Source organism: Prionailurus viverrinus, chromosome A3 (assembly GCF_022837055.1).
Source record: "Prionailurus viverrinus isolate Anna chromosome A3, UM_Priviv_1.0, whole genome shotgun sequence".
Taxonomy (NCBI): domain Eukaryota; kingdom Metazoa; phylum Chordata; class Mammalia; order Carnivora; family Felidae; genus Prionailurus; species Prionailurus viverrinus.
In genome coordinates this window covers 121,420,043-121,440,111 of record NC_062563.1, presented here as the reverse complement: position 1 = coordinate 121,440,111, position 20,069 = coordinate 121,420,043, and the positions used below count along the sequence as shown (strand labels likewise).

Here is a 20,069-nt window from a genome sequence, read left to right as displayed (position 1 = left end):
AACTGAAATACATCTTATGGTTAATCACGTGTCTTAACTGGCAGCATCTCTTCTTTCTTAACAACATGTAAAGTAATGGTGTATCTTGAAATTGATATTGTCCTAGATTCAATGAATATATCTAGATGTGAATAAGAAATAAAGAATTCAAAGGCAAAATTGAAAACCTGGGTGACTGGAAGAACTCTATTATTCCTAATAAAGAAGGAAGGGCGTTCCCTTGATCCCTGGATAGGAGTCTAACCAAATCTTCTATTTGAGCCATGACCCACGGACAATATTGCTGCTTACCTACTTTCCCCATCTGAACAAATCAAAAATAATTAGAGGAAGTACTTATTAATGACAACTTTAATACGAACATGTGTTTGACCCTCCAGAAACACTCACAGCCTAAAGAGAAGAACGAGTTGCCATTGAAAGGAGTACATGATGCTCAGGGATAGATGGCATGCAGTTTCTGGATCCAGCTGATAAAGATATCAAGGCAACTGATAGCACGAGTCACTTGAACAATCGATACTTCTTCAAATACTGGTTCACTTCTTCTTTGGGGTAGGGACGGAGCGCAATGCAAGTGGCGATATTCTCTGGCTGCTCCAGCCACAGCATGTGGTCAATGTTGCTCTGTTGCAGGGTCTCAGCCAGCTCCTTCAGGGTGCTTTCATCTGCAGCCTACCAGGAGCAGAGCACAGAACACAGATTGAATGGCCCCTTTAGGAAGTGTCAGAAGGCAACGAAAAAAAAAAGTGTGTGTGTGGGGGTGGGTAGGGGGGTTTCCTCCGGACTGAAGAGTGGAGAGCAGCTCTCTCAACGAAGGAGCTGTAGCGTGTGTCTCCAGAAGCAACAGCTTTACTGCCCCACTTGCCATTCACTCTCTGTAGGACCTTAGATAAGCTGCCTGGGAGTAGGAGAGGGACAGGCTTAATATGCTTGTTTCTAAAATGGAGATTTTTCTCTTCCCTCTTGAGATGCTGTATGCGTTGTCAGTAATTATGCTCTCTAGATTTTCTACTTCTCTTCTGGCTGGTGTCCACACAGCTATCCCTAATGCTTCAGCCAGCTGTGATGTTAAGAGTGGACTATGAAAAGATTTCTAACAACACATCACCTCGAGCTCCATCCTCCCCTCCCATCGGACCCCCTCCTAAACCTGGAAAGGTTTTCCTTTCGCTGGGACAGTTCCCACTTGTTAGCTCAGAGGGCAAACCATTCTCTAACATCCTTCTCAAATTGTTTCTCTGTCACCACACTGACTCCCATTAATAGGAGGTATTAAAGCTAGCACTCAAAAGGAAGATAGTGTGTTAGGGGCGCCTGGGTGGCTCAGTCAGTTGAGCATCCAACTTCGGCTCAGGTCACGATCTTGTGGTTTGTGAGTTCCAGCCCTGCATAGGGCTCTGTGCTGACAGCTCAGAGCCTGGAGCCTGCTTTAGATTCTGTGTCTCCCTCTCTCTCTGCCCCTCCCCCACTCATGCTTTTTCTCTCTCTCTCTCTCTCAAAAAAAAAAAAAAGTGTGTTATTTGGCATAATGTATATTTTTTGCCTGTGAGGGCGGAAGCCATTAAGATAACTAGAGGTTTGTCTTATCAACTAGGAGGATGCAGGGATTGCCACTCTTTAGCTAGAGTCCTCTGGGCACAGCCATGCTGGAGGAGAACTCATGGACTCCCCCCCCCCCCCCCACTCCTTCTTCAGCACCACATAGCAGCATAGGACAGTGAGTTAGAGGGAGTCCATTGCTCTGCCACTTAGTGATGGTGCAACCTTTGAGTTTATTTTGAAGGAGAAAGAAAGCATGAGTGGGGGAGGGGTATATAGGGAGAGAGAGAATCTTAAGCACGGCAGGCTCTGTGCTAATAGCTCGGGCTCCATCTCTCTCCAATGTGATATCATGACCTGAGCCGAAATCAAGAATCGGATGCTCAACCGACGGAGCCACCCAAGCACCTCTCATCAGGTGTCTTCTATACTTAAGGGAAGTCGTCTAATCTCTGTGGGCTTCAGATCTCTCATCTGAGAAAAGGGGTAAATAAATATATTATCTGCCTGAACGTGTGGGAGAGGGAGATGTCTGAACCAGATGATTTCTTGAGGTCCTCTTCCTATAAAAAGTCTAAATGAAAAGCTATCTGTTTCTTTTCTGTCTACGCATAGATTCTCAAGACACTTCCCCCTAGGTTACCGACTGATGTTTTACTACCCAACAGAAATCTTTCTCTTGAAAGACAATCTGCTTTGTCAGCTGGCCATTAAGGGATTACCCCATCTCCGCCCTAGGATTCTAGTTTGTTTATAGTACATTTTATAATGTAAAGTAAAATATGTGTTTAATGTAGAAAACTAAAAAGAATAGAGAAGCATTAGAAAATAACCCAAATCTCACCACCTGCTCAATATGTGGATGTATTTCCTTAGTTTTCCCTTTCAAAATCTGGATCATTTTGTAGTTAGAATATAGTTCGGTCAGCATAACATAATGAGCACTCTTCCATGCCAACTAAATATGCTTCAAAACCCGTGATTTATACTAGCTTTATAATAGCACATTTTAAGCATAAAATTAACCAATCACTAGTGCTGGAAATTTGGCGATTTCCACATTCTTTACTATTATAAAGTGTTCCTATGAATATTCTTGATCTATACAATGCTCTTCGATGCGTCTGGTATCTGGTATCTTCCTAGGTTACACTTCCAGAAGCAGAATTGACAAAGGGAAAAGGTAAGGGTAAGATCTGTTTGGCCACCTGCAAAACGAACCTTACCTCTATTTTACACCAGCGGTATCTGGTTATCTATGAAGCTAGGTTCAATATATGTACACATTTATTTTTCAAATAATTAGGTGTCATACCCCTCTATTAAGAGGGACGCCGATGAGAGCGGAAGGGGGCGGGAAGTCTTAATAACCCAATGTCCACTCACTCTTCACACAGGCCCCCGTCCGGCCGAAGTAAAGCTCCCGGGGGCCATCGCTCAAGTCTCGGCAACCTTCCCAAACCTTACTTAGAAGACTCCTCCCCACTCACGCCACACCTACTCGACCAAGTAAGGCCTCTGCACCAAGACCACACCCACTTCCGGTCCCGACGACTTCGGCACCCCTCCCCCTCCTCCGGGTGCCTCACCTCGAGGACCACCTTGCGCATGCGCCCCAGGTCCCGAAGGTAAGCGGCCGTGTGGGGGTGGTCGCGGTGAATGTGCAAGGCCGCGGTGGCTGCGTGACAGGCCTGCGCTACCATTGCGCCTGCCGGCCAGGAGAATGGAGCCTGCGACAGATCCTTTCGTAACACCAAGTACTGGACTAGGATCTGCGGCTCTGCGCCAGAGGCCGCCATCTTCCGGGCCCACAGAAAGACCGGCCCTACTCCCCGGTGCATGCCGGGATGAGGGAGGGGCCCTGAGCGCAGCCATGTTTTTGTACGGTGGCGGCGCAAAGCACGCTGGGTCCGATTGGTTTGGTTTTGAAGGCGTGGACGGCGGGAACTCCACCTTGGCCTGGGTGAGCGAGAGAAGAGGTAAGGGGAAAAGAAGACCCGGTGACGGACGAGACCGTGGTCGGGGTGGAAGGCTGAACAGCCTCTTAAAGCGGTGTTGTGGGGCACGCGCGGGGGCAAGTAGACTGCCGGCCAGGACCGGGGAACGGGCAGGGTAGGACGGGTCAGGGAAGGGGAGTCCTAGCGGTGTCACTTGGGGTGTCTCGCGACACCCCAAGTGTGAATAGATGTGACTTTCTTGCCTTTTTTCTTTTACCAGCAAGGACATCTGGGTCCCTATTAAGGCTTGCCTGCACAACTTCGTAGGAAGGCCGGTGGGAAACCGAGATGGAGTGGGCGAATGACAAGTCCAAAGGAGGTATTCAAAGGGTCGCCTTTTCCCCCTTAGTACTGCTGCCAAAGAGGACGCCTAGATCAAAACAACCCTTTCCTCCTCTAACGGATGTGTGACCCGGCCTGCTGGGAGCATTATGGTGAAAGATCCAAACACTGAAGACTGAAAAGGCACAGGCCAGCTAAGATTATTCATTGCAGATGGGAAATTATTTCAGACATTTCTAGGCTCCTGCCCCTTTTTAAACGGATAGGTTGCACTCATAATAATGCTTAGTGTTTATATATTCGGAGCTACAGTTCTAGTCACTGAGGTCTCGTTCCTTTCCAAGATTTTTTTGGGTGGGGTCATTTATGCATTACACCTGTAGAAGGATCGGAGCCAAGCAGTGACTTTGGTGTTGGTTAGACTTGGGTGTGTCCTGGCCCTGCCATTAGAAATAATGTGGCCTTGGGCAAGTTATTTTGCCATTCTCTGCTCTCATTTCATCTGGAAAATGGAGGCAAGTAGTGGCCTTATGGTGATGGTTGTGGAAAGAAAATAAGAACTGAATTATCTTCATGCTTTATTTTTTTTAAAGCTTATTTATTTTGAGAGAGAGAGCGCGCGCGCACGAGCATGAGGAGGAGACAAGCAAAGAGGGGAGAGAGAGAGTTCCAAGCAGATTTCACATTGTCAGCACAGAGCCTGACCCAAGGCTTGATCCCACCCTTGAGATCATGACCTGAACTGATATCAAGAGTCAGACACGTAACCGACTCAGCTACCCAGGGGCCCCTTCATGCTTTAATTCTTTACATAACGTGCAAGTAAAACATCTAGCACGGGGTCTTAATGTGTAGGAAATGTGCAGCAAATGCTTTATTGTTAGACTTGATTGGCATTATGAAACTGTGATGGTCCTTAATCTCTTGGGAACTGATATTTGCCTTTGAATTTCTGTCCAACTGTGAACTTGTTTTCCTTTCTAAATCCCAGTAATATTGGTAGACAGTTCCCTTTAGTGTCCTTTTAGTCCCGTGTGAATAATACTTCTCAGAGCTTCAAAACACTTAAGGCTCTCTGGATGTCTGAATCCAAAGAGTTATGCATTAGCACTTTGGGGAAACATACATAAAAGCCAATGTAAAAATCTACATTTTTAATAACAGTGTCTGAGAGAGTCAGTGAATTTGGTGACCCTGTTTTCCCCAGTCCTTATCAGAGATAACTGACATGAGTTATATTCCGGTTATGCTCACGTTGGACTGTCCTGGTCAGGAACTGCTTGTACATTGTGCTCAACCTATAAGGCTGCTCATTCTTGATTCTTGTTGTCAGGTCCTCTGGTTTTATAAATCGTGGCCAATGTCTAACATTTTAGCTGGTCAAAGTTCTAAGAAGGGAGTTAACCCTCTGTTCATCCCTGAAATTCTTCCTGTGGCCAGAGTCAGAAATCCCTGGATGCTTGTGAAAGTGCCTTTTTACTTTCCTCAGGTGTTTTAGCTCACTTGGAAAGACTAGAGACTCAAATGAGCAGATCCTGTAAAAACTTAAAAGATCCGCCGAGAGAGACAGCAGAGAGCGATCTTAGGACCAAGATTCATAAACTGAGGTGTCTGCGTGATAAGCTCAGGGCTGAAGTGAAACAGCGTCAAGCCAGAGTGAGTACAGGGGCCATGTTAGCAAGCTTTGCTGGAGCATAAAGAATAAGCATAATCTGGGAATTAACAATTTGTATAATGGGTTTTACCTGTGATCTTACTGGATTGATTTCAGTCCTTGACCTCTCAAATGATCAGTTCTGTAGAGTCAGCTAATATCAATGTCAACCAATAATTGTTGGGCGTTACTGATAGGCCAGGCAAGTTCTTCATAATAGCCTCTTAACCTGCACTTGTAGACAGGAGCTTGTTACTTCAGTCTCAGCCTGATGGGTCATTGGTATTTTTGTCATTACCTCCGTCTTTCCCTTACAGACTTGAAACCTCACAGTGAACTTTGATGCTTCCTTCTCTTCAGTTTTCTCTCTTGGCCAGGATAGGTCAGCAAGACCTGCCAAATTTTCCTTTAGGTTGTCTTTGTGCTTCCAAAGTATTATCCACATATGTTGTAAATATTTACCAGGGGATTGGGATGCCGGGATTATTGGAGTAGTCTGCTCGTTGTTTTCTCTTCGTGTATATCTACTTCTCCAATAACTCTTACACAGCCAGGAAAATGCTTCATAAGACCCTACATTGAATTTTATATAAATGTAAAAAGTGTAAACTTATGTCTGACTTGTTTTTTTTGAATGTTGTCTGTGAGATTTATCCATACTGGTGCACATAGTGGTCATTCTTTTTTATTGCTGTGTAGTAATTTCACTTTATGAATATTCCACAATTTATTTACTTAATTGCTGTGTAGTAATTTCATTTTATGAATATTCCACAATTTATTTACTTAATTGTATTGGCGACATTTGGGTTATTTTATTTCACTTCAGGGCTGTGAAACATTCTTGTTCCTGTCTTTTGATGTAAAAATACGTACTTTTCTATGAGGCGTATACTTTGTAGAATTGCTAGGTCATATTTGTCCTTAGTAAATACTGCCAAACAGTTTTTGGAAGTGATTCCACCAATTTTACATTCCCAGCACCTGTGTAAAAGATTTCCATCATTTTGCATATTTACCAGTAGTTGATATTGTCAGTTTAAAAAATTTGTCACTCTGCTGAGTGTCACAGTATCTCATGGTGGAGTAATTTGCAATTGCCTGATAACTAATGCTGTTAAGTACCTGTATTGGATACTTGAAAGTCTTCTGTTGTGAAATAGGCTTTTTGAGGCTTCTGCAAAAATTTTATTGCGTTGTGTATCTCTTACTGAATTGTAGAATTGTTTACCTATTTTGGATATGAATTCTTTAGTATATGTATTACGAATCTTCTCTTAGACTGTGGCTTGCGTTTTCACCCTAATGGTGTCTTGTGATGAAAAGAAAGTCTTCATTTTAATGAAGGTTGATTTAGGAGTCTAATTTTATACTTACTGCTCTTGTTTCCTTTTAATAAATCTTTGCCTAACTTGAGATGGTGAAGATGTTCTGTGGTATTTTCTAAAAACTCTATTGTACTTTTTACTTTCAGAACTACAGTCTGTCTGGAATTGATTTTTGTGTATGGGATGAAGTAGAGGTCATACTACTACTTTTGTTTTTCCATGTGAATATCCAGTGCATTTGCTACCACTTTTTGATGTCCATTCTTTTCCCGTTGTGTTGTAATGGATCTTTGGGTCCACTGTGGGCCTGTTCTGTTCCATGTGGGTACAAGAGATTTATTTACTGTAAGTTTGGATACCTGTCATATATGTCGTCATCTTCAGAATAATCTCGGCTATTCTTGGCCCCTTGAATTTTACATAAATTTGGGAATCAGCTGTCAATTTCCAAAAAACCTATAGTTTTGATTGGGATTGCACTGAATCTATACACCAATTTGGAGACAATTGAAATATTTTCAATATTGCATTTTCCAGTTAGTGTACATGATGTATCTTTCCATTTATTTAGTTCTTTAATTTCTCTTAGTAATGTGTGCAGTTTTATGTGTAGAGATCTTTATTTTTTTAATTATTTTTTTAATGTTTATTTATTTTTGAGAGAGACAGAGTGCAAGCAGGGGAGGGGTAGAGAGAGAAGGAGACACAGGATCTGAAGCAGGCTCCAGGCCCTGAGCTGTCGGCACAGAGCCTGATGTGGGGCTCAGACTCACAAACTGTGAGATCATGCGTGACCTGAGCCAAAGTCGGACGCTTAACCGACTGAGCCACCCATGTGTAGAGGTCTTAAACATCGTTCAATATATTTATCTTTATGTATTTGATTTTTCCTGATGTTAACGTATATGGCAGGGGTCCACAGACTTTCTGTATAAGGCCAGATAGTCATTATTTTAGGCTTTGTGAGCCACCTGGTCTCTATGGCAACTATTCAGCTCTGCTGTTGTACTGTGAAGTAGCCATAGACAATAAGTACGTGTGTGGGTGTGTTCCAGTCAAACCTTATTTACAAAAATAAGTGTCAAGATAGGTTTGACCCACAAGTCCTATTTTAATAGCCCCTGATGTGTTATCTTTTAGAAATTTTATTTTCATATTATGTAGAAATATATTTGATTTTTATATATTGATTTTATGACAACTTTGCTAAATCTACATTAATTCTATTTATCTCTCTATTCTTTTGGGATTTCTACATCTGGAATCATATCATATGCAAACACTAACAGTTTTACTTCTTTCCAATCCTTGTAATTTGTTTTCCTTGCCTTATTCTACTAGCTAAGTTGTTTCCTATATTGTTGAGTAGAAATAATCTTAGGGTCAACCTGTTTGCTCTAAATTTTGTATACATACTCTTATCAGATTAAGGAAATGGTCTTCTATGTCTAGCTTGCTCATTTAATTGTGATCAAGTATTGAATTTTATCAAATGTTTTTACTGCATACATTAAGGTGGTTGTATGGCTTTTCTTTTATTAATGTGGTGATACATATTGATTGGTATTTGAATGATAATGGCTTACATTTTTAGAATAAACCTAAGTTGGTTTGATGTATTACCTTTCTATATAATGTTGAATTCTATTTGCTAATATTTGCTAATAGGACTTTTACATCTAAATTCTTGAGATTGTCTTGTGCTTTTTTTTTTTTTTTTTTTAATGTCCTTTTCGGGTTTTGGCATCAAATTTAACTGGGTCTTATAAAGAGAGTTGATATATTTTCCTCTTTTTCTGTTCATTGGAAAAGTTTATATAAAATTGGTGTGGTTTTTCCTTAAATATTTGTAAAGAACTACCTGGTAAAACTTTGGGCCTCCTCTGTGGGAAGGTTTTAAGTTTCTGATTCAATTTCTTTGATTAATATAAAGCTTTTATATTTCCTGTTTCCCTTTGGGTCATCTTTGGTAAATTGCATTTCATTTAAAGTTGTTTGAACCTTCTTGTTTTTGTTTTTATTTTTGTTTCTGTTTTGTTTTATTTTTGTTTTTTTAATTTTTTAATTTTTATTAATAATTTATTTTTTAATTTACATCCAAGTTAGCATATGGTGCAACAATGATTTCAGGAGTAGATTCCTCAATGCCCCTTACCCATTTAGCCCATCCCACCCTCCCACAACCCCTCCAGCAACCCTCTGTTCTCTATATTTAAGAGTCTCTTATGTTTTGTCCCCCTCCCTGTTTGTTTGTTTTTTTAAATTTTTAATGTTTATTTGAGAGAGAGAGAGGCAGAATGTGAGTGGGGGAGGGGCAGAGAGAGGGAGACACAGAATCCGAAGCGGGCTCTGGGCTGTCAGCACAGAGCCTGATGTGGGGCTTGAACTCACGAACTGTGAGATCATGACCTGAGCCGAAGTTGGACACTTAACTGACTGAGCCATCCCGGCACCCTCCCCTCCCCTGTTTTTATATTATTTTTGCTTCCCTTCTCTTATGTGCATCTGTTTCGTATCTTAAAGTCCTCATATGAGTGAAGTCATGTGATATTTGTCTTTCTCCGACTGACTGATTTCACTTAGCATAACACCCTCTAGTTCTATCCATGTAGTTGCAAATGGCAAGATTTCATTTTTTTTGATTGCCAGGTAATACTCCATTGTATATATATACCACATCTTCTTTATCCATTCATCCGTCCTTGGACATTTGGCTCTTTCCATACTTTGGCTATCGTCGATAGTGCTGCTATAAACATGGGGTTGCATGCGCCCCTTCGAAACAGCACACCTGTATCCCTTGGGTAAATACCTAGTAGTGCAATTGCTGGGTCGTAGGGTAGTTCTATTTTTAGTTTTTTGAGGAACCTACATACTGTTTTCCAGAGTGACTGCACCAGTTTGCATTCTCACCAGCAGTGCAAGAGATCCTCTTTCTTCACATCCACACCAACATCTGTTGTTGCCTTTGTTGTTAATGTTAGCCATTCTGACAGGTGGTATCTCATTGTGGTTTTGATTTGTATTTCCCTGATGATGAGTGATGTTGAGCGTTTTTTCCTGTGTGGGTGGGCCATCTGGATGTCTTCTTTGGAGAAGTGTCTATTCATGTTTGCCCGTCTTCACTGGATTATTTTTTGGGTGTTGAGTTTGGTAAGTTCTTTATAGATTTTGGATACTCTTATCTGATATGTCATTTGCAAATATCTTCTCCCATTCCATCAGTTACCTCTTAGTTTTGCTGATTATTTCCTTTGCTGTGCAGAAGCTTTTTATTTTGATGAGGTCCTGATCAGTTTTGCTTTTGTTTCCCTTGCCTCTGGAGATATGTTGAGGAAGAAGTTGCTGCGGCCAAGATCAAAGAGGTTTTTGCCTGCTTTCTCCTCGAGGATTTTGATGGCTTCCTATCTTACATTGAGGTCTTTCATCCATTTTGAGTTTATTTTTGTGTCTGGTATAAGAAAGTGGTCCAGGTTCATTCTTCTGCATGTCGCTGTCCAGTTTTCCCAGCACCATCTGCTGAAGAGACTGCCTTTATTCCATTGAATCTTCTTTCTTGCTTTGTCAAAGATTAGTTAGCCATACGTCTGTGGGTCCATTTCTGGGTTCTCTATTCTGTTCCATTGATGTGAGTGTCTGTTTTTGTGCCATAAAGTTGTTTGAAGCTTCTTAAACAACTATCTTGTGAATAGGATTGATCAGTAGCATTGTCTCAGTTTTTAATCTGATTGGTAATTTGTGATCACTCTTCTCTTTTTCTCTCCTTGATCAGTCTTGTTATCAGTTTTGTATCAGTTTTATTAAAGAACCAATTTTTGGCATTATTGATTTTTCTCTTTTACACATTTGTGTTGCATTTTCATTGATATTTTCTCATAATTCACTATACCCTTCCTTCTATTCTTTAGATTTAAGTTGCTTTTTAGCTTCCTGAGATGAATACTTACGGATTTTTTTTTTTTTTTTAGTCTTTCTTTTCCCCTTTTTGTTTGTGAAGTTATAAATTTTTCACTAAGCACAGTGTCTTGGTCACATATGGGCTGTTGGAACAAAAATACCATAAACTGGGTGACCTATCAACAACACACGTTTCTCACAGTTCTAGAGCCTGGGAAGTCCAAGATTATGGACCCGGCAGATTCAATGTCTGATGAGGACCTACTTCCTCATTGATGGTAGTCTTCTCACTGTAGTTGAAGTGCTAGAAGTGTAGTTTACATGCTGGCAGGGGTGAGCTAGCTCTCTGGGGTCTCTTACAAGGGCACTAATCTCATTCATGAAGGCTCCAGCCAGAGGCCCTGCCTCCAAATACCATCACATCGGACATTAGGTTTCAGCATATGAATTTTGAGGGATACAAACATTCAGTGCCTGTCACGTGGCTTTAACTATATCCCGCAAGCTGTGGTATGTCATGTTTTCATTGCTTTGCTACCCTGTGCTTACCCTAGACTTGCTTTACACCCTTTTCTTTTTCTTCTCACAATATTCTCCATTCCTATCAAAGTCCTGATTCTTCTTTGGGCCAGCACAGTTGCTACTCTGATTTCTAGCACAGTGACCCACAAAATTTTTCCTTTCTTGTGAATTCATAGCACTAATGGGTCACTGTAGTATAATACACTTATTACATAATAAAAAATACTCTGCATTTATGTGAGGGCAAGGACCCTGTGCTATGCCCCTTTGCACCCAGTTTGATTTGCTGCATATTTTGCAGATTAAAGCATCTACTGCCAATGCAGAACCCGACCAAACATTGGAGATCAGTGAGCAAGAAGCTGTGGGAGGAAAAGAGGAAAATATGAAAGCCATTTTGCAGGCATATCGTTTTACAGGTATAATTTATTTTCTGACCTGTTTCAGTCTGAGTCTCTTGTCTCTAGTGCATTGGTTTGCTAGATATATTATTAGTCCTGGACTTATTTCATGAGCATGGATTTTGCCTTCTTCAGCCTATACACACAAAGCTGGCATACTGTTTGTGGGCATCTTCACCTACAAAATCGGCCACTTTTTGCGGAAGATTGGTTGGTGGCCAGCTTAGATTATTCATTTTAGCTCTAGTGTGTGTTGGACCCTGTGGTAGAACTGCCTTTGCTGCTGGCTGGCTTGATATCACTGGTCAAGTTGTTTCAACCTAGTAAGTCTCTGTTTTCCTACTATAATGGGGATTTATCCTGCCCATTATCTATGGCATAAGAGGATTGTGGAAGGAACTGCACTGTCATACATTATTTGACACTCAGAAAAAGGAGTAACATGAAAATTTCCAAATCTCTTCTTCCATAATTTGATATAAGGATGTTTTATCTTTTCCACCATCTTCCATGGTTTTAACAACTCAAATCTGAAGTGAGGCAGCGTCAGAATAGAGTCTATTATGTTCATTCAACAAACATTTGATTGTTCATTCAACAAACATATTGTGTATATGAGGCAGTGCTGAAGTGATTGCACAGCTGAGAAAGAAACTACCTTTGCTGACATGTGTTGACAGGTATCAACTTGTTTGCTTCAGGGCTCAGTGGGAAACGGACCAGCCGAGGGGTCTGTGTCTGCATCAGCACTGCTTTTGAGGGAAATTTGCTGGATTCCTATTTTGTTGACCTTGTCATACAGAAGCCACTTCGGATACATCACCATTCAGTTCCAGTCTTCATTCCCCTAGAGGAGATATCTGCAAAATACTTACAGACTAATATTCAGCACTTCCTGTTCTGTCTCTGCGAATACCTAAATGCTTACGCTGGGAGGAAGTACCAGGCAGATCAACTTCAGGTATCTGTCTGGGATCTTATATAGGATTTTATTAGCCCAGAATAGGCTCAAAAGGTGAAAAAAGGCGGGGGGCAAGTTATTTTTTATACTTTATCTTATTTTTATTTTTTTATTTTAGAGAGAATGCTCAAGTAGAGGGTTGGGCAGAGGGAGAGAGAGAAAGAATATCTTAAGCAAGCTCCACACTGAGCACAGAGCCCATGTGGGTCTCTATCCCATGACCCTGGGATCATGACCTACTGAGCCACCCAGGCACTCCTCTTTTGTATTTAAAATGTTTTATAATTCTGAGCCAGAAGTTTGACCATTGTCCTTCTGATGCGTGTTTCTTATTTATATACAAGTTATTTTCCACCTTCTTCCCCTTTTGAAATTCTGGATGCTGTTGAAGCACGGATGCTGGTTAAGGGATTTTTCACTCCCGAATGGTAGTCGTCAAGCTTTTATACTTGACCCTTTCTTCCCTTCACAAAGTACAGTCATACCTCATTTTATTGTACCTCTCTTTATTGCACTGTGCAGATATTGTGTTTTTCTACAGATTGAAGGTTTGTGGCAACCTTGTGTTAAGCAAGCCTATTTGTGCCATTTCTCCAACAGCATTTGCTCATTTTGTGTCTCTGTGTCACATTTTGTTAATTCTCTCAATACTTCAAACTTCTTCATTATTTGTTATGGTGATCTGATCAGTGATTACGATTCACTAAATGTTCAGATGATGGTTAGCATTTTTTTATTTTTATTTATTTTTTCAATGTTTATTTATTTTTGGGACAGAGAGAGACAGAACATGAACGGGGAAGGGGCAGAGAGAAAGGGAGACGCAGAATCGGAAACAGGCTCCAGGCTCTGAGCCATCAGCCCAGAGCCTGATGCGGGGCTCGAACTCCCGGACCGCGAGATCGTGACCTGGCTGAAGTCGGACGCTTAACCAACTGCGCCACCCAGGCGCCCCAACATTTTTTAGTAATAAAGTGTTTTTTAATTAAGGTCTGCATATTGGCAGGGGGGTGCCTGGGTGGCTAAGCTGGTTAAGCGACCGACTCTTGATCTCAGCTCAGGTCATGATCTCACAGTTTGTGAGATCAAGGCCCATGTTGGGCTCTGTACTGATAGTGTGGAGCTTGCTTAGGATTCTCTCTGCCCCTCCCTCTCTCTCAATTTTTCTCTCAAAATAGATAAATTTAAAAAGATATGTACACTGGTTTTTTAGACATAATGCTATTGTGTACTTAATAGGCTACAGTATGGTATAAACATAACTGTCCTGGGAAACCAAACAATTCATTTGACTTGCTTCATTGCAGCAGTCTGGAACTGAACCCACAGTATCTCTGAGGAATGCCTATACAGTTTCTGTACTGTTAATTCAGCAGGGATTTATAGCTGTATATATATATATATATATATATATATATATATATATATAGGGATTTATATTTGTACCAAGTGTCTTGCTGAATCTTAGGTATAGTTGCAAAGCAGAGTAATACATAGAGGAATACTATCCATCTTTGCCTGAACTCTGGCCTACCTTCTTGGGGTTGCATTGGAGCTAGGGTTGGGTGAGAAAAAAAGTGCTTTTAAGTAGACAGGAAATGAATACAGATAAGGAATATATGACTTTTAGAAGCTGTGTTCCACCCATGCATTTAGAATGACTCTGAAGCTCTTAGTTGTCAGTTAAACTTACACTGATAACGTGGACACAGACACAAAGCATCTTAGCCAACTGTATGAAGACAATGAAATTCTTGGCAGAAATTGTATCTCCCTTACGCCCCCAACCCCCAGCCGTTTATTTAGTGTTTTCTGCAGGTCTTTCTAGGATGCCACTAACTCTTCACATCTTTATCATTAGTCCTTTTTACAGGCTTTTCTCTTTTGTTTAGTTCTCTGAAATTTGATTAATGGGCCCTATATTTGTAGACATGTTTGTTTGAAGTGTCACAACCACTCACTGCCTTTGGAACTGTAGTCATCATACATTGTGTGTCTCTTCTGACCCCCACACCCCTTAGAGAGACTTTGCAGCCTTTCTGGCTGGGCCCTTGCAGAGAAACTCGCTGTGCAACTTGCTGTCGTTTACTTACAAAGTGGAGCCACAGGGTCGGTCGTTCCCATTTTGTGCTAGACTGCTGTATAAGGACCTCACGACAACCCTTCCAACTGACGTCACCATTACGTACCAAGGTGAGAGGAAGGATGCCTCAGTGAAGAGATTACAATGTGCTCAGCGTTACTCAGGTTGAATGAGACGGTAAAATAGGTAGATTACATCAGTTGGACCTTTGGAGACCTGTTCTTCTGTTAATCTACCAGAAATTCACTCAGTAGAATACAAAGAATATTTTTCTTTTTTTTAAGTATATTTTTTAATGTGTATTTTTGAGAGAGAGAGATATTGAGAGTGAGTGATCTGAAGCAGGCTCTGTGCTGACAGCAGAGAGCCTGATGGGGGGATTGAACTCAGGAACTGGAAGATCATGACCTGAGTGGAAGTCAGACGCTTAACTGACCGAGCCACCCAGGTGTCCCAAATGTTTTCCTTCTTTCTACCAGTTTTTCTCTCCTTTTTGTGGGTAGTAGACATAATTTACCCTTGTTGCCTCCCCTTTGTTCTATCCAAGTCTGCTAATGCTCCTCCGGTTTAAGATTTGTTTTCTTTGGAGACCCCTCCTGAAGAGAGACAGCTCATGAGGCTGTCAGAGGGTCACTTGTGATGAAGAGAGCCAAAAGACTCATTTCACTAAGAAGCCAAGTAGACAAGTGTATATGTCGCTCTCTAGAGACCCTTCTCTGGATGGGAATTTTTTAGGGCTGGCTGAGAGAGCTTTATGATACAGTTTTATAGTTAAATATACCATCATAATGTGACATGGGCAATAACGAAAAATAGGATAAAATATTTTTAGGAGGTGGAAAATTTGAAGCTGCCGCAGATTTCACACCATAGATTTTAGGCTTCCTTCTGGGCAGGGTCTGTTTGGGTCTCAAAACTTCATTGGTCCAATAAAGGGCAGCCTCTTTCCTCCAGACCAAAAAAAAAAAAAAAGTTACGTGGGTCCAGAACACCAGTGATCCAGGTTCAGGTTCCCCCAGTTGCACTAAATGAGATTGATTTAATCTGTTTTAGGGACGGACGCCTCATCCACTTCATGGGAAGAACAGCGAGCATCCCATGAAAATCTGTTTTTTACGAAGCCCCTGCATCAAGTGTTTACTTCGTTTGCAAGAAACGGAGAAAGGTTGGATATGAGCCTGGTCTCCTAGAATATTATTTTCACTGGGAACATGTCAAAAGTGAGTAAAGTAATACTGTGCACAGTCCCAGGTGTGGTCCTGGGAACCGAAAACTATTGAAAGACTCAGAGCCCTTGCCTAGGGACCATCCTTGTAATGAGAACATTCATCCCATCATGATGGTAAGGGGCAAGTTTGGACAACTGAGGTATTGATTTGATCATATATTTTAGCTGAAAATCAGAATGTGTGTGGGGCAGAAGGCATTTTGTGAAAGAGGGAGTATGTACCATTCAACTGAAGAGTAGCTTTTATGAAAGCTTTAATTCTGCCTCGTTTTCCTGAGTCTTTTGAAAATAAAGTTTTTACAACATTCTGGGTTCCTGAATGACAGTTAAGGAAAACGTGTTTGATCCTTAGATTGAAGCAGTGTATTCTAGGCCCATTTCATAAAGAATATGGTGTGAGAACATACTGTGGATAATCAGGGCTCTATGTGGCAAATGCTTTGTTTTCTAAAACACGTCAGTTGAATGTCTTAGGTCAGCTATAAAAAAGCACGATCAGAAGTCTGCCCAAACTCAGCGGTTACAAAGGGAAGCAGACCTCCCTCATCTGTCTTCTGCAAGCTCTCCCATGCTGCACAGGCCTGATAGGAGTCCTGACCCCCCTTCCTGCCCCAGAGCTGCAGCCAGGTCTCTACCGTGGTCACTCTTTGGACCCGATGACCAGGAAGTAACCTATGTGTGTGGGAGCACAGGGGACTCGTAGAGCCAGCTCGGCCCACTGTTAGAAGGAAGCAGCTTGAGAGTAAGAGAGAGGTCTTAGTTCAGGCTCTTGCCTTCTAGGCATGTGGTAAGGATGAGTGGTGTGAGTTAGCAAAGCACTTAGCGCTTTTCAGATGATTGGTATTAACAGAATTTTCACAGTGATCACATCCAAGTTGAATAAAGCTTTTAATAAAACAGTCTTCTTTATCAATACCTGTAAATTCTCTTTTAAAGCAGTAGCAAAGGCGACTGTAGCAAGAGCTCAAGAGGCAAGGCAATATTGGAAAGTGTTTAACAGAAAGTTAAAAATATAAATGTAGAAGATCTGTTTATATATTTTTCTCTCAGAAATAAATTCCCTTTCCCTCCCTCCCACCAGGTAAAAGGAAATATTGCACTTTCTGCTCTCATGACTAAGGTGGCAGGGGTTCCAGAAGAACCTTTCAAGATTATCAGGAACATCAGCATGAGGGCCGGTTCACCTAGCCCGGACCATATGGAGACCAGCAGCTCTCCAGCCTGAAAGAGGCCTTCCACGTGTGCGCCAGGGAGAGCAGGTGGCCGCTCGGTTGTCGAGTCCTGCCAGGTCCTCGTCCGAAGCACAGCTCTCCCACCTGTGCTCCCAGCCCTGCAGCAAAGGCAGCTCTGTCCCACCTCGGATACGTTCCCGCTCACAGTGGCCGTGGCCTCTCTGGGGGAAGGAGGGCTGGTCAGACCCGGGCTCTGGAAGGATTGTTCCAGTACTATGCCTAAGACCCCTACTCTCTGAGGAAGCTACAGGCACGCTGAGGAATAGTATGGCCACCCTCAGAGCTCACGTATCCATGAACAAATGAAGGCTTGAGATTTTTAAACCTAAAGTCTATGTGAGTGTGCACTTCCAACAGTTTGGGCAGGTTGGGGCTTGGTCATTTGTCCTTTCCCAAGGCCTTTCTTTGATTCCAAAAAACAGATTCTCCCCTCCCATTTGGACTGTTGTGGGGCTCGCAGCCATTCAGGAGTTGTCCACCACCTGGTGGGGCAGGGTGACCGAGGAGCCGTTAGGGAAGACAGCTGGCTTCTCCCGCCCCTTCAAGAAAAAGGTTAGCAGCTCCCCCTTCCCTTTCACAAAGATGGGCCCTCGCCTCACAAAGCGGAAGCCGTACTCCCGAAGGATGGCTTGTGTTTCTTCCACCACCTGTGGAGGGAGAACATAGCGTGAGCTCAGCTGCCCAGAGGGTGTCCACATGTGGCCCACAGGCCCCAATCAGCCTGCCTGGAGTGTTGCTCTCCAGAACTGTTGGGCTAAGCCCCTTATCTGCATGCCAACAGGCACAGAGTGGACAGTGGCAGGATGCGGGGTTGCCTAGGGCCTTTCCCTCTCCCAGTGACCGTGCTCCCTGTCCCCAGAATCACTCTGTTTTGTCTCTTCTCCCCGCTCTGGCGCTTTCTTGCCATGGGGGTGGCTTCAGGGTATTGGCTGTTGGCACAAGATGTAGTTCATTCCAAGAGGCAGGACAGCCTTACCAGAAACTTAAATCTAAATTTTGGAAATGGGGTCGAAGTATTTCCTCCCTTCTCCTGAGGCATCCCTTTCCACCCTTGCCTTTAATCTTCCAAAAACACCAACTTGATAACCTGGGCCAACAGAAAGGAGGCAGTAGCATGTGGCAAAGCACTCCCTATTCTGACTTTGTGCCCGGTCCCTGGGTCTGAGCACATGCTCAGCTCTCGCTGGACATACCTGAATGTTACCCATGACCCCTGTGGACTCCATCCTGCTGGCTACGTTGACCGTATTGCCCCAGATGTCATAATGTGGTTTCCGGGCTCCAATGACCCCAGCCAGTACCCCTCCTTTGTTCATGCCTGGTGTAGAAGCATAAAATTAAGCACAGCCACATGTCCCATTTTGTCATCATTCCATCTCAGAAGCCATCAACTCCTCCCCCAGAGAAGTTACCACCCGACCCCAACCACAGAGCTCCTAAATCTGTAACATTACTCCTGAAGCTTATCTCTAAGCCACCAGAGGGCAGGCATGTCTCCTGTTTATCCTGTCCTTGGCAAATGTCAGCTATCCCCAGTATGCTAACTAATGTATGCAGTGTGAAAGTTGACAGTTGCAACACATATCTGGTACTTCCAAGTGTCTTGTGACCTCACCCAGGAGTGTGGACCCCACCCCCACCCCCAATAAGGGCAGCAGGTGACATTAACTCCTAACAGGCTGGACAGAGGCAGCAAAGGCCTGGGCAGGCACACAGGACTGGTTGGGGAAATATCCTGACTTCCCAGCCGGACTCCTAAAGCATGCTTTTCACGGTCAACAGTACAGGACAGACAGCTAACCATCATTTTGTCAGATGTGTGGTCTGAACATCTGGAAGAGATCCCTGAGGTCCCAAAGCTGTGACCATGTGGCCTTCCTCGACCTAAATGCCTCAGGGCTAAGTCCTCTTCCCTCCTGATGTGCTGAGTCCCTTGTGTCAGAGGAACACATCGAGGAGCAGACAAGCCTGAAGCCCTTACCTATGCGCAGCATGAAGTTGTTGAAGGACTGGTTGTTGATGTTGGTGAGTGTGTCCTTCATGGCCAGAGCGAAGTCAGCCAGGTCAGCCAGGTGCTGCCAGCGCTCCCGGTCAGACTTTTCCTCCTGCGCCAAGGAGCGGCCGTGAGGGCAGCAGGAGCCAGCGTGGGCACCTTCCTCCCCTTCACGGTATTATTGAGGTGAGTTCCTACAGCTACGTGTTAAAGGCCTTATTCTCCACTTCCTCCCACAGACAAGTCCATGACCTCTGCCTCTGTGTGTCACTGACGCTTCACCTGGGTCCCTTTGGATCCAGGGCAAAGCCCGGGCGGTGGTGGGGAAGACACGTCCTGTCAAGTCACTTCGTGTCTGCCATGTAGCAGATCAGTCCTGCCTCATCACCACCTTGCCCGAACCTGGTCTTACAATTTTGAGATAGCTGTCCTCACTTTGATTCCTGAGCCAGATTATAAGCACGGGAAGGTCATGAACCATCTTAGATGCATTTCTTTAGCCTCATCCATAGAATGGAGACGGTAGCAACACTTAACATAGTATAGGACAGTTATAAGACAAAACAGGATGATAACAGTGTAGGAAGAGCTCTTGGGACCAGGGCCCCCACAGCTCCTCTCCTCCCCTGGAACGAGCTAGCTAAATGGCTAGGTCCACAGGTCTGATTCAACAAGAGGACAGGCCGACGCCAGCCGGTGAGCTCTGAAGACCCCTCTTCTAATAAAACTGCTTCCGATCTGGATGTCGTCATTGTTACATAATTGTGTGGATGGTTTCTACTCCCTGGTTCTTTCCAAAGTATAGAACACGAAGGGAGCACGGCCACAGTTGAAGCAGCTTACACCCGGGCTAAGCTGTGCAGCAATGGAGGGGTTGTGTGTCCTATTTCTCTGCTCATTAAACTTTGCCAATAAACCTGATTTTAAATTTGCATTGCATGGTGCTGGC

At 43.2% G+C, this 20,069-nt stretch overlaps 3 protein-coding genes across 8 annotated transcripts in view; 1 reads left to right on the top strand and 2 right to left on the bottom strand.

The window, feature by feature from the left end:
• Nucleotides 1–333: 333 nt before the first annotated feature.
• Nucleotides 334–3,515, bottom strand: PTRHD1 (peptidyl-tRNA hydrolase domain containing 1). Its single transcript, XM_047852740.1, has 2 exons — nucleotides 3,132–3,515; nucleotides 334–675 (listed from the first exon to the last, which is right to left on the bottom strand). Exons 1-2 carry the CDS (start codon nucleotides 3,381–3,383, stop codon nucleotides 505–507), a joined length of 423 nt encoding a protein of 140 aa, XP_047708696.1. The 5' UTR covers nucleotides 3,384–3,515; the 3' UTR covers nucleotides 334–504.
• CENPO (centromere protein O) lies at nucleotides 3,274–20,054 on the top strand. Of its 4 annotated transcripts, none has more exons than XM_047852737.1 (8): nucleotides 3,274–3,505; nucleotides 3,760–3,858; nucleotides 5,311–5,477; nucleotides 11,524–11,641; nucleotides 12,304–12,584; nucleotides 14,606–14,777; nucleotides 15,721–15,887; nucleotides 16,977–20,054. In XM_047852737.1, exons 2-7 carry the CDS (start codon nucleotides 3,828–3,830, stop codon nucleotides 15,855–15,857), a joined length of 906 nt encoding a protein of 301 aa, XP_047708693.1. In that variant the 5' UTR covers nucleotides 3,274–3,505; nucleotides 3,760–3,827; the 3' UTR covers nucleotides 15,858–15,887; nucleotides 16,977–20,054. The 4 variants fall into 4 exon arrangements, with proteins under 4 accessions (XP_047708693.1, XP_047708694.1, XP_047708695.1 ...); XM_047852738.1 differs by having other exon boundaries at nucleotides 3,379–3,521; nucleotides 12,325–12,584; XM_047852739.1 differs by having other exon boundaries at nucleotides 3,379–3,521; nucleotides 15,721–15,832.
• ADCY3 (adenylate cyclase 3) overlaps nucleotides 16,767–20,069 on the bottom strand; it is a 91,402-nt gene continuing 88,099 nt past the window's right edge. For 2 of the 3 annotated variants that reach the window (XM_047852733.1, XM_047852735.1), the window contains exons 20-21: nucleotides 19,109–19,232; nucleotides 18,117–18,445 (exon numbers count right to left, since the gene is read on the bottom strand). In XM_047852733.1, the coding sequence (XP_047708689.1) occupies nucleotides 18,117–18,445; nucleotides 19,109–19,232 (453 nt within the window). Of the gene's footprint in view, nucleotides 17,775–18,116; nucleotides 18,446–19,108; nucleotides 19,233–20,069 lie in introns of those variants that run through there. The other variant, XM_047852734.1, reaches the window with a different exon arrangement.